The sequence below is a fragment of the Notothenia rossii genome (genome assembly GCF_949606895.1).
Source record: "Notothenia rossii genome assembly, chromosome: 2".
NCBI classification, from domain to species: Eukaryota; Metazoa; Chordata; class Actinopteri; order Perciformes; family Nototheniidae; genus Notothenia; species Notothenia rossii.
Genome location: NC_136904.1, coordinates 38,658,871 through 38,676,333, shown reverse-complemented (window position 1 = coordinate 38,676,333; position 17,463 = coordinate 38,658,871). Strand labels below are relative to the sequence as shown.

At 39.2% G+C, this 17,463-nt stretch overlaps 1 protein-coding gene across 1 annotated transcript in view; it reads right to left on the bottom strand.

Annotated features, from left to right (window-relative positions):
• Positions 1-16,990, bottom strand: part of LOC307027552 (adhesion G-protein coupled receptor G5-like) — a 24,478-nt gene extending 7,488 nt beyond the window's left edge. The window contains exons 1-8 of the mRNA XM_079662506.1: positions 16,560-16,990; positions 9,205-9,280; positions 6,100-6,356; positions 5,819-6,008; positions 4,471-4,516; positions 4,121-4,235; positions 2,361-2,483; positions 1,469-1,585 (exon numbers count right to left, since the gene is read on the bottom strand). Of these exons, the coding sequence (XP_079518632.1) occupies positions 1,469-1,585; positions 2,361-2,483; positions 4,121-4,235; positions 4,471-4,516; positions 5,819-6,008; positions 6,100-6,356; positions 9,205-9,268 (912 nt within the window). The 5' untranslated portion in view covers positions 9,269-9,280; positions 16,560-16,990. The remainder of the gene's footprint in view (positions 1-1,468; positions 1,586-2,360; positions 2,484-4,120; positions 4,236-4,470; positions 4,517-5,818; positions 6,009-6,099; positions 6,357-9,204; positions 9,281-16,559) is intronic.
• Positions 16,991-17,463: the final 473 nt, after the last annotated feature.

The window sequence follows — 17,463 nt, the reverse complement described above, 5'->3', positions numbered from 1 at the left end:
GAGTTCTCCCTCCACTTTGTTGTTGAAAAAGCTCCTTATATCCGTTAGCTTGGCTAACTAGCACCAGATGCTAACCACAACGATCTCTGGTAGAGACCCACCGGTGCTCGCGTACGCACACAAAATGGCTCGTGCCACCCACACACACAGAGCAGAGCTTGAATGAAACACAGAGAGCCAGAAGTAAGCTACTTGTACTCACGAGGCCTATTATGTGCAGAATCCCTCTCGCTTTCAGGTGGTTTTGATTGAGTGTCCACACGTGGACGTTTAAGGACTAAAAGACGATCCATTTGTCACTTTGCTGTTAGCAAATAATTTGGCGCTCCAGCTGACAGGAAGTCACTCAAGTGTCACAAAGTAATTTAGCCTATGGGTAGGTCAAAAATCTAATGGGTGCTGGCCATTGGCCTAATCACCTGTGTTGGCTTTATGTTTTTGGTCAAACATTTGTTTGTTTCACATTTGCATTGATGTAATCAATATTTCTAATTTAATTTAATTTAAAAAAAACATATTTCTTGGGGGTGCTTAGGGGGTGCTTTGGCAATCCTGGGGAGTGCTTCAGCACCCCCTAGCTCCCCCCTGGCGCCGCCCCTGCAAGGAACCCCATATAGCATTATCCTCTGGCGGGGTCCCCCCATGTTGCAATTTTTTCTTTTAATGATGTCTACAAGTGCCTCGCGATAGAGCATGCAGTGCGTTGCCACTACATTTGGGGCCTTCTGCCTGATCAAAACTGTCACTCCGCTTTCTTTGCCTGTCATAGCCCCACTGCCCCATCTGAACACACACCCACACAATGAGACCAGTCAAGTCCATTTGAGATGATGTACTCATCTAAAACTTGGAGAATGTCTCTTCATGTGGTCCTACCTTCCAGTGCTTTTGCAAAATAATATTTCCTCAACAAAGTTGTCTTCTGAAATAAATCTGATGTATGCAAGCAATTCTGCGACATTTGCTACATCCGTGCTCTCATCCAGCTGCAGAGCGAAACATTCACTAGCTCTCACTTGCTCCAAAAGCTGAGCAGATACTCAGTTTCACTCTCAGTAGCGCTGGCTTGAAGGGCGGTCGTGTGATTCAAAAACAAAAAATATGAAAAGATTGGCATCGAAGGACACATAGATTGATAGTTATTTAAAAAAAAGAAAATGTAAATCCCGTTTCCCTCAAACTTTGCGTGACCCCCCTGGCGGCCCCCCGGGGGGTCGGGGCCCCCGCTTTGAAAAACACTGCTCTAACAGGCCTGGGATAGAGGGATATGAGGGATGTCTAAAATGCATGATCCGTTTTGTATTTTGAGCAAAACACATCATAGACATGTTTTTTACATATTTGTATATATCTGAGACCCTATATATATATATAGATACCAAAAATAGCATGATAGGAGATCTTTAAGACAATATAAAGTGGTCACTGTTCAGAATGACAATTGAGATTAAAGAAAACACAAACATACAGGTATGACATCATGGTGAAAGGCAATCCTGATTGGCTCAGAAAGATTGGCGATGATCTCGTTCTCCACGGTGATTCCCACCACATCATCAAGAATCCTGGCCTCCTTGTCAACCTCCTGGAACACAAACAAAAACATTGATATACATATGATATGATACGATACAACACACCCGACATATTTGTCAGAAATTCGAAAAGATGCAATACTTTGCAAGATCATCTCACATCACCCACGTTAGTAAGGTGATAGAAATGGTCACACAGCACACAGTGAAATTTGTTCTCTGCATTTAACCCATCCTAGCACCAGGAGTCTAGTACTAGGAGCAGTGGGCAGCTATTGGGAGTGAGGGGGGAAGGGGGGTGTCCGGCGCCTTGCTCAAGGGCCCCAAGGCAGGGCAGGAGGTGAACTGGGACCTCTCCAAGTAGCAGTCCACACTCCATATTTTAGGTCTGGTCGGGGACTTGAACCGGCGACCCTACAGCTCCCAGTCCAAGCCCTTACTGACTGAGCCACCGCCCGGAATTGACTGAGCGACTGCCACCGTGGTGCAACAGCATTGAACATTTGTCAATTGTGTTCCACTTCCGGATTCACAAAAGCTTTCATCTCCTCAATATCACTATATCGGTTTTTTCTGAATAGGCACGATTCATAGCAATGTAGAAAAAGTATTCACCTATTCCTAAATGTGATTACAAAGTAAATTTGATTTGTGAAAAAATCTAATGTGTGACTAGATTGATCCCACCATGCAAAGCTAGGCGAGGTGTCAACAACAACAGCAAAACAAATATGAACCTGAAAATGGGCATAAAATGTCCTCTTTAAGTGTTTCATGCTCGCGTGATTCATGCAGACAGAAAGGTGCGTGCAATCAGAGCCTTACCTGGAACAAAGAGTTATTTTGGAAGAAAGTGCAGACTACTTTGTTTGACTTTTTTGCAGCTTCTTTCAGAGCGGGAGGGAGGTGGACAGTGGTAGCGGACTCTGCAGATTCACCTTTAGAGAACTGAAAACAGAGAAAAGGACCAATACATTGAAAAGTTAGAGTGGGTCAATTTTAGTAACTGCAAGAAAAGTGAACTGGATATCCCTTAACCATAAACAGAACACCAGTTCTTCATATTTCAATAAATACAGGATGCAGGAACAATGTCAAACATATTTGGAGCTAAATCAATGAGTTGAAGCAGCCTCTGCTCTGCTTGTGAGAGTTGTAATGAGTACATCTGCATGTGGATTGCTGGGCACTTAACACAAATGGCCCTATTTTAAGATAGTTAGGAAGGAAAAATGCCAGCTTCCAAAATCTGTCCTGTACTTGTCAGTAAAATGCTTGTATCGTTCACTTTCATGTGGTTACCCTCTCACCTATTTTCTCAACTAAATCACCACCACCCTTGACTTAAATATAATGTCAAAAGTTACCGATTTACTGAGTTTGAAACCTGCTATAAAAGTTAGCCTCTGATTAAAGATGGACGTGCACAGTCACAGAGATGCTGCCCACTCAGCTGACCTGTAATATAGTAGAGTAGAGATCAAGTCAATGGCACTTTTACTGAATTAATGAACAATTTCGGAAATAACTAAATCCTTTACTGTCTCTACCCGGACATGCTTTCTGTTCAAATCCAATTGAACTTCTTAATTAATCTTTATGGAGCTGTCTAACACTTTCAGTGTTATGAACGATTGTTTATACAAACTTTCAATTTACAGCAAAGCATGCATAAGGAAATACATAAGTAATGCGTTTCAGTTTCTGTTGTGTCCCAGGAAATTAGTGTCATTTTTTGGATATGTAGCTAAAATGAAACTAAGATGGAAACACTGTTACGAAATCCTGCTGATGTGGCTGTGACACGACTTTTCAGTGGAAATTCTGAAGTTTTTCTTGACCTAAGAAAAAGCTCTGATGTACAATATCCTATGATGACTCGATGAATCGATAAAAAGCAAACAAATGGACCTTGTAGAAAGTTTGTTTTCTTTAGAACCATTTACTTTACACGTCTTTGAATATGCGTGTTGGAGCTATATGTTTATTTATAATTTGTAATTGACTTTTTCTATAATTCAGTCATTATTATTTACTGTAATTATTTTAGTTAAAGTCATTCTATATGCTTTTATTTTGAAGGTGGTTTTGGGCCCCGGCATTTTGGTCACCTGGTGATGCAAGGCAATAATGATAAACCCTTTTGTTTCTTGGAATAAAGTGCATAAAAAGACATTCTTGCCTGGACTTTGGATCTTTTTCCCTGCATACGATTTGCTAGCTGGTGCCTCAGAAATACTTTTAGTTTTAAGTACATTTTCTGTTACATTTATTTTCTAACTCGCCGTTACACTGAGCTTTTAAAAAACATGAATAAGGTCTGTAATGTGCTGAAAAAAAGAAGATATAAGTCATTTACATTTGATAACAGTCTACATCTAAGTAATTGTTCTACTGTACAGTATTTCATGTTACAATATGTCTCATCTTATTTGATTATGCGTGTACAAAATTAACTTGTTCCGGCATCTCACTTGCACTATTTAACATCTTTATTTATTTTAATGTCTTTAGTACTACACTGCAACTGTTGTGCAAATGACAATAAATCCATTATATCTTTGAATCTTGAAGCTTAGTCTTACAGGCGATGTGACCTTGACGCCTCTGAAATCCTCCATCATCTCCACCTCGGTGCTGCGAGCACAGGGATGCTCGATGTTCCAACCAGCGAAGGACTTCACCGCAGCCCGTTCAGTCCTGGACACACACCATGATACTACGTTAAAAACTGGTTTTCGATGGTAAAGGAGCAAGCATATTTTTGTAACCCCCCCCACCCTAAAATAGTATACAGTTTAGCTTCCTGTTTGTAGTGCATTTCATTACATAGGCTTCGCTAAACAGGCCTTAGAAATTAACACAACGCCATGTGACAAAGGATGTTGACGGTTACTGTGACGGTGCGTTAGGAGAAAAAAAGAGAGGAAATTACATGTTGCCTCTGGTGGATTGCTGGCTCTGTTGATCACATAACATTTCTGCAACAAAAAAAAGCACAGCTGGGGATTTCAAACGTTAAAACATGACACTTGAAATACAAACCCCAATTCCAATGGAGTTGGGACGCTGTGTAAAACGGAAAATAAAAATACAGAGATTTGTAAATCCTTTGCAACCTATATTCAATTGAATACACTACAAAGACAAGATATGTGATGTTCAAACTGATAAACTTCATGTTTTTTTGCAAATATTAACTTATTTTGAATTTGATACCTGCAACACGTTCCATAAAAGCTGGTACAGGGGCATGTTTACCACTGTGTTACATCAGCTTTCCTTCTAACAACACGGACTAAGCGTTTGGGAACTCAGGACACTAATAGTTGAAGCTTTGTAGGTGGAGTTCTTTCCAATTCTTGCTTGATGTACGACTTCAGTTGCTCAACAGTCCGGGGTCTCCGTTGTCGTATTTTGCGCTTCATAATGCGCCCCACATCTTCAATGGGAGACAGGTCTGGACTGCAGGCAGGCCAGTCTAGTACCTCCACTCTTTTACTACGAAGCCACGCTGTTGTAACATGTGCAGAATGTGGCTTGGCATTGTCTGGCTGAAATAAGCAGAGACATCCCTGAAAGAGAAGTCTCTTTCATGGCAGCACATGTTGCTCCAAAACCTGTATGTACCTTTTGGCATTAATGGTGCCTTCACAGATGTGCAAGTTACCCATGCACACCCCGATACCATCACAGATGCTGGCTTTTGAACTTTGCGCTGATAACAATCTGGATGGTCCTTTTCCTCTTCACTCACCTGTTTCCAATTAACCTGTTCACAAAGTTAATCAGTTTGAACATTACAGCATCTCTTCTTTGTAGTGTATTCAATTGAATTCAGGTCTAAAAGTTTTTGCAAATCATTGTATTCGGTTTTTATTTACATTTTACTTAATGTCCCAACTTCATTGGAATTTGAGTTTGTATGACTCTAAAGACAATTTTAAAAATCTTTAAAGGATCAAATTCACCCTGGACACAAGGAACATTTTAACAAGCAGTGACCTATAAAACCATACAGAAAATGTATGTACAATCAGAAAATAAATAAGATTAGATAGGATAGAAAACGAAAAGAAAATATAAGATAGAGCATCATTAATCCCCGTGGGGAAAGTTTGTGTCAAAGCAGCAACAGAATAACAAAATGAAACACAGATAACACCTCCCGCAGGGATAAGTAGCAGTATGAATACAAATAACAACAATAAGATACAACAAAACACTGAGTAGCTGAATTTACATATAGACAGATATGAGCTGTAGATAACATTCTCTCTTACTGCAGTTGATGGGTTGTGCTGTGAAATTGTAGTGAGTTCGTGTTTTAGAGGAGATGATATCAGTTTTGACGGTTCCATTCTTGATGCCGTAGGGGGCTTGGTCTGCGTTGGGACCGTCAGACAGATCGGTGCAGCAGGAAGAACCCTTTAGGCTGGCAGGGTAGCACAGAGTGAGGTTCTTTCCTCCCAACTGTACAACAAAAATAAAAGCCAGGGTTAGATTCCACTGCATGGAAATTGCTCAACAAATCTGCTGCTAGCCTCCTTCTTTTCTGATTTACCTGCAGCATCAAGTGGTCCAGCAATGGGTCCCAGTACAGACAGAAGGGAGTTTCCTCCTTCAAATTCAGTCCAAGCTGGATCTTATTGTCCCGTTTACACTGAGCTGTGATCTGGCCCTCGATGGACAGAGTGCTCTCATTGGCTGAGACTGAGATCCCGCTGCAGCCTTTGGAGAGGTTGACATTCAGACTCAGGCTGCCCTTACCGTGTTGCCACAAGCCACAAAACTTCAAGTCCAGGTCATTTTCACTGGAAGCTGAAAGAGACAACACGTAGTCACACATTGGATTGGTGTTTGGTATAACTGATCTGAAATACATTGATGAGCTCGCACAACAAAAAAGTGGTCATAACAAAAAAAAATACTTTGAGTGTTATTTTTCCAATATATTTTCCAATATCCTTATACGCTCAATTAATGGTGATAAAACATTGTGGAGGCTCTAAACGTAGTAAAAAAATGTGTCACCCACCCGAATATCCGAATATTCGTTCGTTGGAGTACTATTCGGGTTTCAATTTCGTTATTTGGATATTCGGTTTTTTTTGGCAGCCGCGCTGCACTGCGGCTGCCAAATTGAATTTATTAAAAACTCCAATATCAACGTAAGAGCTTGTGTTTCTTCGGGGGGTGCTAACACTTAACCATAAACGTTATCGTTTACTTTCTCCGTCTTTATATTATATCTATATGTAGATATTACTTTTTCTCCGTTAATCTCCCTCACGTTGTTTTTATAGTAACAACAACTTCCTGTAAACAGCACTAACTCCCGAAAAATGGTATTCAGGACAGCCCTATCACCCAGCTTATAGTACATGTCGAATTGCGAAATGGAAGCGTTAGGTTCTTTCACACCGGAGTACTTTTCCCAGGAATAGTTCCGAGGAACCTTTTCACCCCTTTTCAGTCCCTGCTCGAGAGGTGGTACTTTCCTGGGGAGGAAAAGGTTCCCATTTCTGATTGGCTGGGCGAATTGCAAACCACGCCTCGTAAAACTCCAAAAAGTTTTGTGAAGCTGCCATTTTATTTGCTCACATTAGCATTATTAGCATTAGCCCAACGGAGAGAGACTAACTTATGGCAACGCAAAATAGAACGTGGGAGCGGTGGAATTATGAGGAGTCCCCTACTCCGAGAGACTCCGGGACTTCGGGTGGCAGTATACACCGTGAAGTTGTTTGCGGCCTGCCGGTAAACCCAAAGCAGAAGAAGAAGAAGTTACATCAGCGGCTTTATTTGCGTAATCCTCCCTCAGGGACTTATTCCGGTGTGAACGCGATTTACTAGGACAGTTCCGGGAATAAAGAGTTCAGCGGGACTAAGTACTGGGTTTTGTCACTGTCACTACCCGATCTGCAGCTCTGCCCGATCTGTACTGCGCATGTGCGAGATGGTCCGCCATATTGGACAACTCCGAACAGCAACCCAAGATGGACACTTGACACAGTGGCTTTTGGCAAATCACAAAAAGAAAAACGCGAGAGAGATGAGTTATTGTTATTACAACGTGACTTCCCTATTATTTAAGAACTCTTTTTATTGAGTTATTTTATTTGGGGTTAAGCACATTGTCAGAATAAGTGAAAAATTGATTTAACTTCTGTTAGACAGCTACAGTATATGCCATACATTTTTGCCTATGATTTTTGCATACATTCACAGTAAATATTTATTCAGTATGATAGCTGTCTAACAGAAGTTAAATTCATTTCTCACTTATTCTGACAATGTACTTAACCCCAAATAAAAGAACCCAATAAAAAGAGTTGTTAAATAATAGTGAAGTCACGTTGTAATAACAATAACTCATCCCTCTCGAGTTTTCTTTTTGAGCTTTGCCAAAAGCCACTGTGTCAAGTGTCCTACTTGGGTTGCCGTCCGGAGTTGTCCAATATGGCGGACCATCTCGCACATGCGCACTGCAGATCGGGCAGAGCTGCAGATCGGGTAGTGACACTGGGAACTAAGTACGGCAAAGTACTTGGTGTGAAAGCAGCTATTGATGCAAGAAGAAAATGCAGAGTTGTTGCTACAACAAATAAAAGCCCCTTTGGTGTGCAACAAAACATTTGTGATGTGTGTTATGTGATGTGTAAATATATGCAGGGGTTTCAGTCAGTGTCTTGAGTTCATTTGAAAAACTCAACATTTAAATGACCTTTACTGGTACCATGCTTTAATTTACCTCAGACAGGACAGCAGAAAGGCTACACATTTTCCATTGCACACTGAAAACCAGCCTGTTTTGCTTGTACTTGACCATAAAATGTATGAATATGTAGCACTTGAAATGGGTTGGCTTTGAAGCGGATGCACCTGCATGTTTCTTGTTGGTCTGAGTTTTTTATGTTTTATGGTTAATTGCACATTGCTGTTGATAAAAGCGTCAGCTAAATTCCTTTTTGTCTGCAAAACGATCCTTCTTGTTGTTGTTTTTAAAAAGTAGGCACTTCAGGTGCCTAATTCTCACAATGTTACACTTATCATATATTGTTAAACATAAAAAAGAAAGCAATTGGCTCATGAGTTATACCATTACCTGAGAAATGGTCATGTCTGCCATAATAAACATGTTGTGTATTTTAGAAGTTTCAGAGACAGCTTCATCCCGCAGGCAATAAGACTGTTAAACGACTGAACTGCTGAAACAATTTCATAACATTCATCTGCTACTTAGTAATTATTTATCTATTATCTAATATATCATTCCAATAACTTGTATATAGACTCGTATTGCACTATTCCACTTTTTTTTCTCACTTTTTTAAAAACTTTTTCTTTTTGTATTAGTTTTAATATATTATACTTTAATATTGTTTTAATATTGTCTGCTTATCTGTATTATTGTGTTGCATTGTTGGAAGGCCTTTGACCTAAGATTTTCAACGACATAATTACTCTGTAGCCATGTTAGTTTGACAATAAAGAACCTTGAAGTCTCTATCATAAATTGTATTTGAATGTCTAGTCTTGAATACGTCTGAAACACCATGTACACAAACAAGCATAAAGTTGAGCAACACTGTTGAGACAATGAAAAGGAGTTTAAAAAAAACTTCTTAAGATAAAAGGTGCTTTTTTCCATGTGTGCTTATCTTACCTGTAGAGATGAGGATGAAGAAGAGGAGCAGCACCCTCAGATTACTCATTAGTCGGGGCTCCATTTCTAACCGTTGCTGTTGGTGAGAAAGAAATGCAGTTGTAAAAGAGGAACACACATATATATATATATATATCTTGATCTAGCTTGTTAGCCTTTAGCTTATATAGGATTGTATCCTGCTAAATTCCCTGCACATAGGGATCTTTCAAAGGCTGTCTGGAACCTAAAAACAGCAAAAGTCTCACAACATAACTCACAATGTCGATGAACAACTACAATGAAACTGTACCAACAGTTCAGGCTTTTGGATTGCAAAACACTGTTTAAAAAGTCCTTTGAGATTTGCTTGAAATTGAATGGTGTTTAAAGGTGACCTATCATGCAAAATGCACTTTTGTACATCTTTTATACATGAATATGTGTCCCCGGTGTTCCAGGGAACTCACCAAGTGTCAGAAAACACAACCCTCTCTATTTTCCTCCATTCCCAAATCTCTTAAAAAGGGGCTGCAACGGATCTGATACAGACTGATCCAGATTTGAACACTTCTATGACGTCACAGAAGTGGCGCTCCGGCTATTGGGCCAACTCCACCAATCAGGAGGAGACAGCCACGGACATTGCCGTTCGAAAGCGCTGGAGACGCTGTAGTACATATGCCAGGCCTGTAGATGGTGCTGTTCTCACAGAATCAGCACATGAAAAGTCATTGTTAAATTGAGCGACATGAGGAATGGCTAAAATGCATGATCTGTTTGGTATTTTGAAAAATAAAAAGTATAAATATGCCTTATATAGGTATGGTCCTACACTATATTATTCAAATATAGCATGATATGTCCACTTTAAGTTAGAACACACCTAGGTGCATAGCTTTACCAGGCTTTAACTTGTTGTGTTTATATAAATATCTCTATTCTATTTGATTGTATCTTTTTTTTATTGCACCTTCTTAGGTTTCTATGCATATTTATTTTTTGACTTATCATTCATGATATTTCATTGTAAAATGGAGCAACTGTCACTTAACCAAATGTCCCCTGGGATGAATAAAGTAGTTGTGGTGATTCTTATTTAGTGTTAAGACTTTTGAAAACTTGACATTGGCAACACTTTTAAAAAACACATTTATTTCTGACATTAGGTTAGTGGAGCCAATTCAAATTATTATACACGTTTGACCCATGGCTGAGCTTTGTAGCAAAAGTTATGTGTGTTTGTTTATGTTTTTAAATGTCATGTTTAAACTTTAAAGACAACAATAAATAAATGTGTGATTACAAATTGTATGAGGGACATTCATGAAGACCAAATTGTTGCCAACGCATATTATATATGTATGTATTTTGTGGTTTAAGTGATATATTTCAGTTTTCACTATGCGTTTGAATTGATGTTATGCATTATGATGATCAGGCAGTATTTACACCGGCTTGTTTTAGATGGGGCTCGGTTTTTGGATCAGATAAATCCTGGTTTTGCATCTGTGGAACTGACCAGCTCCAACCGAAATTCAGATTTAGTTCAAACTGAACTCTGAAATATGACTGTCTTTAAAGGTGATTTTCAATTAAAATGTATATCAGGAAGAAAAACTAATTATTTTTGACATACTGTAATACACCATTCTACATTTAAAAAAAAAAGAGCAATACCCTTTCATGAATATGATATGCTTTCACTTCAGTTAAAGCACGTGAATATCATGTGAAACAGCAACTATTGAATATTTCACACGGCATCATATGATTCTCTTTTGTGGTTTGGCACTTCCCTTTTTCTATCAATTCAAGAGTGACAATAAAAGTTTGGGGAAAAGGGTGTTAAGATGGGACTTCACAATGCTTTAAGCAATGAACTTATGTGTTATACACACACATTCACACACACACACCCATCCTCATGCAGAATGGAATTAATTGGTGAAAATCATGCCTCGGGTGCTCTTGAGTTCAGTAACAATCAAATAATGGTTCGCATTTACACATGCTTATATGTGTGCAGCCTAGAGTTGGTTAAGTGGCCCTCAACAACCAAAGACACAGTCAAGCAGCCTACAACTGTGGTAGTGGTCTACTATGCTAAAGCAAACTTGCCGTGGTTGCACCGAGGTCTACATAAACCAACAGCAACGTGGGCTTAATCTACAATTACAATACAAAGGTGTTAAAGGTAACATCTATATATATTTTGTGATAAAGTAACACTGTCTGGCAGTTATTTAAGTGAGTACCAGAAGGTCACTTAGTTTTTCGTCATGTTATCTAAGAATGAAACTTCTCGTTTTGTGTGTTTAGTTTTGCTATTTAATCTGCAATTGTTGTGGAAACAAACGATCAGGACTGCTTTTCCCCCTGAATCAATCGCAACAAATACCTCTCAAATCAACGTCAGTTATCAGTTTGAGGGTCAAGAGAAGAGTATATCAAATGTACCTTTCATATCTTTGTTATCTGATCTACTGAATACCCTGCTGTTTCTCAGTAAACTCGGCTATTGTTCACTTTTGTAATGCAAGATAGGGAAAACTGCCCAACATGCATTTGTAATAAAAAAACACTGATGGAAACATCACAGATATAGACAAGGCTGTTAGTTGACTTAGTAAAATGCAGTATTTTAGCTTGTAAACCCATTTTTCTGGTCATTGTTTTCAATTGCACTTTTTTTGTGGGTTCTCTTTTTCAAAACTGTTCTCTTTACGGACACACAACTGAAAACAGCAGTTCATTCTGACATTCAAAATGCATTAAAACAACAAAAAATACACATCACAAGATCAACTCTCCAACATTAACACATTCATTACACAATGACCTAAATCAACCAGACAGATTACAGTACTGACATAAAAGCCACTAATAAGACTACATCATATTGTTAGAAGTAATACAACGACTTACATTTATTATGTAACTGTTCAGTTGTATATCTCAAATCCAACTGACAGAAAATCAAAGGATAAAACAATACATGTTAAAGTCATTTTCTTTTAACAAAGTAATAAGAAATGATGTAACCTATACGTGCCTAAGTTTAGCGATGGCATACTTTGAACAATGTCCACACGGGCTAAAAAGTTAAACCAAATCAGGCGTAAGCATGTTTCGGGGGAAAGCAATGACCCATAACTGAACGACAAGTGTACAACACTAATTCAGTGTCACACTGGAAGGATGTCTGACTCATTTCAGCCTCACTGAATATAGACAGTGTATGGATGAAGACGAAATCTAGTGGCAGTGAAGAGCAGCAAATCGCCCCACCCACAGGCTGCCAGGGGGGAAACACAGTGGATGGCTCAGTTCTCTAGAAATGTTTGAGAGAATGTGAAAATGTCCCCCACCTACACAGAACCCTTTTGTATTACGTGATTGTGTGCCCCTCTTACCAATGCATAGCGTAAGTGTGCATTTAACATTAAAGTGACATTTCCTGTATTCCAGAAAACCTTTATTTACAGCTCAAACAACTATAATCTCCTTCTCTCGCACAATTGTTCAACCTGCTGAAGTGCATGACATGTAAACTAACTCTCTCTCTCTGCCCCCACACCCTCTCTATTGTCCCAGCAGGACGCCCAGGCATCAATTCAGCGCAAGAATTTCCCCTTTTCTTTCACTTCCCAGTGTGTGAGAGGCACTCAGCAAAGATTGGCGCGCGCGCGCGTGCGTGCGTGCGTGCGTGCGTGTGTGTGTGTGTGTGTGTACACTGTTCACAGAGTGGAGCATTTCTCATTTTTCAGTGACCGCACTCATTCTGAAACTTGTTGTTTCACTGAACTCGTCACTCCTACATGATATAGAGCCGGGATGCGTGTTTATGTTCATGCATGCACATCCTCCACAAAACCCCGATAAGCCACCTGACCTCTATGTATATTGCTTTGTAGAAATGTTCCAATGATTGTTCCCGCTTCAGATCATATGGGGGTATGACTCATACCGACATCTTCACAAGTCTGGTCTCCTCCATGCAAAGTGCAATGGCAGCCAAAACAATGTGTGACACAGACAGAGCATAATAAGGGTGAGAGACAGAGAGTGAGCAACAAGTAATGTCTGAATCACTCAAGATATAAGGAAGTGCAGCATTATGTATTCATTTTGAGCTCCGATAGTAACATGCTAAAATGACTGAATGAGCCAGGTGCCTTGCTTAAAATGAAAGAGACCAAACTAGCAAAAAGAGCTTCAAAATAATGAAAGCAGTCACAAAAAGACCACAAAGAGCAAAATAACCAGGACAGACATACTTTGCAACACCCCAAAAAAGACAGCATACAACCAACAATAGATACAAACTCGATATGACTAAACAAGACAGCAGGAGTATAGACCCCAAATAACCGATGACTGACACAAAACTGCCCATGACGTGGTTGATGTAAAACCACCAGAAGACACAATAAAAAACAGTAAGAGACACAAAAAGACCATAAACAGGCCCAAAAATATCAAGCATGATGTCAAACACCCAAAAAGAGACACGCAACATGACCAATGATGTATCTGGTTTTATGTAGGAGGGAACCTTGTGTGTCCATGGATATGGCCCACTGACTTTTTTAACAGTGACTCTACCATCATTAAGTTTGAATCTTTGTTTTTTTGTGGACGTGTACCAACAACTGTAGGATGGATTGCCATGACATGACATAGTGACGACCTGGCTGTTGCACACCATCATAGATTATTTTTTTCCCCAGTGGTTTGTTGGCCTATGACCAAAAACCTGCAAAACGATGTGCCCTTTATCACGCTATCATAAGAATGGTGAGACGCAGTACTGCTGCTAAACATTAGCATTGTGTGAAAGTTTTGTTATAATGCTGAACAATTTGAAAAAAGAAAGTAATTTGGATTATTTTGACTGAAAATCGCAATTTAAAAAAAATAAGAGGAAATGATTGATTTTCAAACTTCATTCTCCTTTTTTGTGTTCATTCTCCTGATTTTTGTGTCTGATCTGTACCCAACAAGGAAGCCACTAGAATACCATTTGTAGACCGGATTGTCACAATACTTTGTTCAGATATTTTCACAGCCCTAGTGTATATATTTTACTGAATTCTATTAAAGAACAGATTTGGTGATCAGCTGCATTTCAGGTTTAAATTTCAAAACCATATGACCTGATTTCCGTATAGTAAAACATTTTAATATACGACCACTTCCTGCCTTTCTTCAAGACGTTAGAACAACTGAACTGCCGACTGCTCACCTGAATCAAACATTGTTGCTTTTTCTTCGTGTCTCAATCTCCTTTTGGAAAGAGTTAGTGTTTGTACAGCACTTTCTTTGGTTCAACTATCACTGAACTCTGACTCAAAGTCAAGTTTACATCATCATCTTGCACACCCATTTCACAGTAGACTGAATATTTTGTCGTTTTTTTTTCACCTTAGACAGTTTCAGTTTGCACTAACCCCAGTCCTCTACACACAGCAGAGTGAGGAGCAAGGAATGTGCACGGAAGAGTCATTTTAGAAACAAAAGCTGCCCTTTGTTGTCGGGCTTTAGAGCTGAAGTGACAGCGAGCATGAATAAGGGTCAAAGATCACTGGCTGCTTTAAAGGCTGTTTAAGCCAGTGACTGAAGAAGTAACACAAACCGACATACAGCTCTCACTCTCTGCAAAACCTTTGCTAACATTGTATTTGGATGTATTGGGTTTAATCTCCAGCTCTTAATAACTCTCCTTAAAAGGGTAGGAAATAACTTATTTGATTGTGTTGGGTGCAGTAAAACACAACCCTATCACATTGATGCAACTGATTAGAAATAACATATTTTCTCACGTTTTCCTTCAGAAGAAACACTGTGACATAATTACACTTCTTCATGTTGTCTTTTTGCAAAAGCAGCTGCTGTGAGAAGACTGCTACATGTTGTGCATTTCTGCCAACAAGGTTATGAGATAACATGGGATACAAATACGAGAAGCAACTTGCATGTTATGGCTGCTGATTAATTTGTTGACGTATAGCGTGTGGTATTATCACTTCAGGACTTGCGTGTGAAAATGGTAGGTTCCAGTCATACACAGAGCAGCTACTGAAGAAGCTTCTGAAAGTGAAAGCCATGACATCCAATAGAAAGTATTCCTAATAAAAAGGTTGTTTTTCTCTTCAGATGCAACAAATTGTTTCAGTAATTCATGAAGGAACATCAAAGTCAAGACAAGACGGCAAAACGTGTCAAGTTGAAGTGGAACGTGAGATGTAATACGGCTGAGGTGGAATGTACCCTAGGCTACATTTGTGTTGGTCCTTGCATTCTTCGTGATAGCACCATAACAACGCAATGTTGTGTCTGCACGAGTGTGTATGTGCTCCTTTATCTGTATCTTGCCCGTCTCTGCGAGGAAATTGGAGGAGCAGGTGGAATGCTGCAGATATTTCCTTTGGGGCTTTGAATGAATCAATAAAACAACACACACACGCACTAACAGAAGCCTGCATGTTATCAGGGCCTAAATCATCCCCCAGCACGGCCTTAAGGTGTGGGTCTCAAGGTTCAGATTGCCATCAGGGGCTTTCTTTTCCTCATTATGAAAAAAGAAGTCTGCACAAAGGAGAAGGGGTTTTGGCAAAGAGTCACACATCCAAACTGCAATATTTGCATTTCTAAAAATCCCTACTGTTATGTCATTTGGTTACTTTCAGTTGCAAACATCAAGAGCTTCTAGATCTGCATTGGTTAAAGTGATGCAATGCCCTAGTTTTTTCACACAATTTTATATGAGTGGAATCTTTTGATTGCACACATTGGCAGTCAGGAAACCACACACTACAGCTGTAAGCAGCAGGCAGGTTAAGTTCAAAGTCTATCTTTGAACAGCAACATGAACACAAACATAATCTCTTGATAGGGGACAGGTTTATAAGGAAAGGACAAATACAAGAGGCTTGGTACAACTATGTTACTGTAACAATACAAATGCCTCCATGACCCCAACCCCACAAAACAAGTTAGTATCGAATAACATGAATAGATGAGATATCAGGGGAACTACTATTCTACTGCTATTCAACATGAACATTAAAGGGCTGCAAATCAGGCAATTTAATCATTAATTAGCCACATTTTACGTGCTAATTAAAATAAAAAATCATCCCCATTGGCAGCATGAGGTTTGCCTCATTATCAATTCTACAGGATGAACAATTAAAACAAGTTATTAATATGTATTACAAAAACACACTTTAATAATTGTATTATTGAATAGTGACACATAATATATTTCTTTAAGAGCAAATGTCATGCTAAAATATATATATCGTTTTAGCATAAGCCTAGAGCATAGAGCTTGTTTCAATAGGTATCTTAAGGTTCGTATTTGTCCTTACCTTGAGAATCCTTTACTGTCAGCAGTTGGGGTTATTGGTCTCCTCCTGTAGATTACAAGACTTTCTGATGCTCAGCACTTTCAGTTCTAACTTCCAGCCACTTTCCGTGAAAATTGGACACAGTAATAAATGTAAATCTAAACTGCTTTGAAAATTAGCTAATGTTCCACACCGCAGTGTCACCTGGGATGGATGCGTTCAATCAGTCAACCACTAAAAACGACTAGGGCTGACCAGACGGTTGAAAAAACTTAATTTGCGGTCACTTGCTGTCTCTCCGGTTATTTCTGACGTTAACCTTTGAGAAGGTTAAAGATAAAAAAAAATAGATAAATCCAAAGAACAAGGCACCGGGCTGAAGCGTGGACTAAATAAGTGAAACAGAGCCTCTGCTCGAGGAGAGACTGTCAGCGCGAGCGAGGTGTGAGTCAGAGCTGTTAAGCACGCTACAATGAAGAGAAAGCTGTTTCCGGTGAAGAATTTCAAAATACATCAGGCTTAAAAGAGAACCAAAGCACACTTTAATTCAACGTGTTTTTCATATTTGATGTCGATATGAGTTAACCTTCATGAAGAAATACTGTTTTACTCTAGATTTTGTCAAAGTCCCAGTCCAGCCACATTTGTTCCATTAAGTTTGCAAGCCATATTGAACAGATGTTATGGCTCTACAAATTGTACCATTTCTTGATTTACTCAATTACAATGTTTTGTAAAGTGTTGTTTTGCATTAAATAAACAAAAAAAATGACGTGTCACGTCATGTGGGAGATATTATGAAATAATATAATTCCTGATTGGGCAAATGCATGGCATAATTGCTGTCATATATAACTTTTTGCCATTGGCTGAATATTCAAGTTTCTTAATGGGATATTAAGTGCACTTGACTAAAGATGCCAAT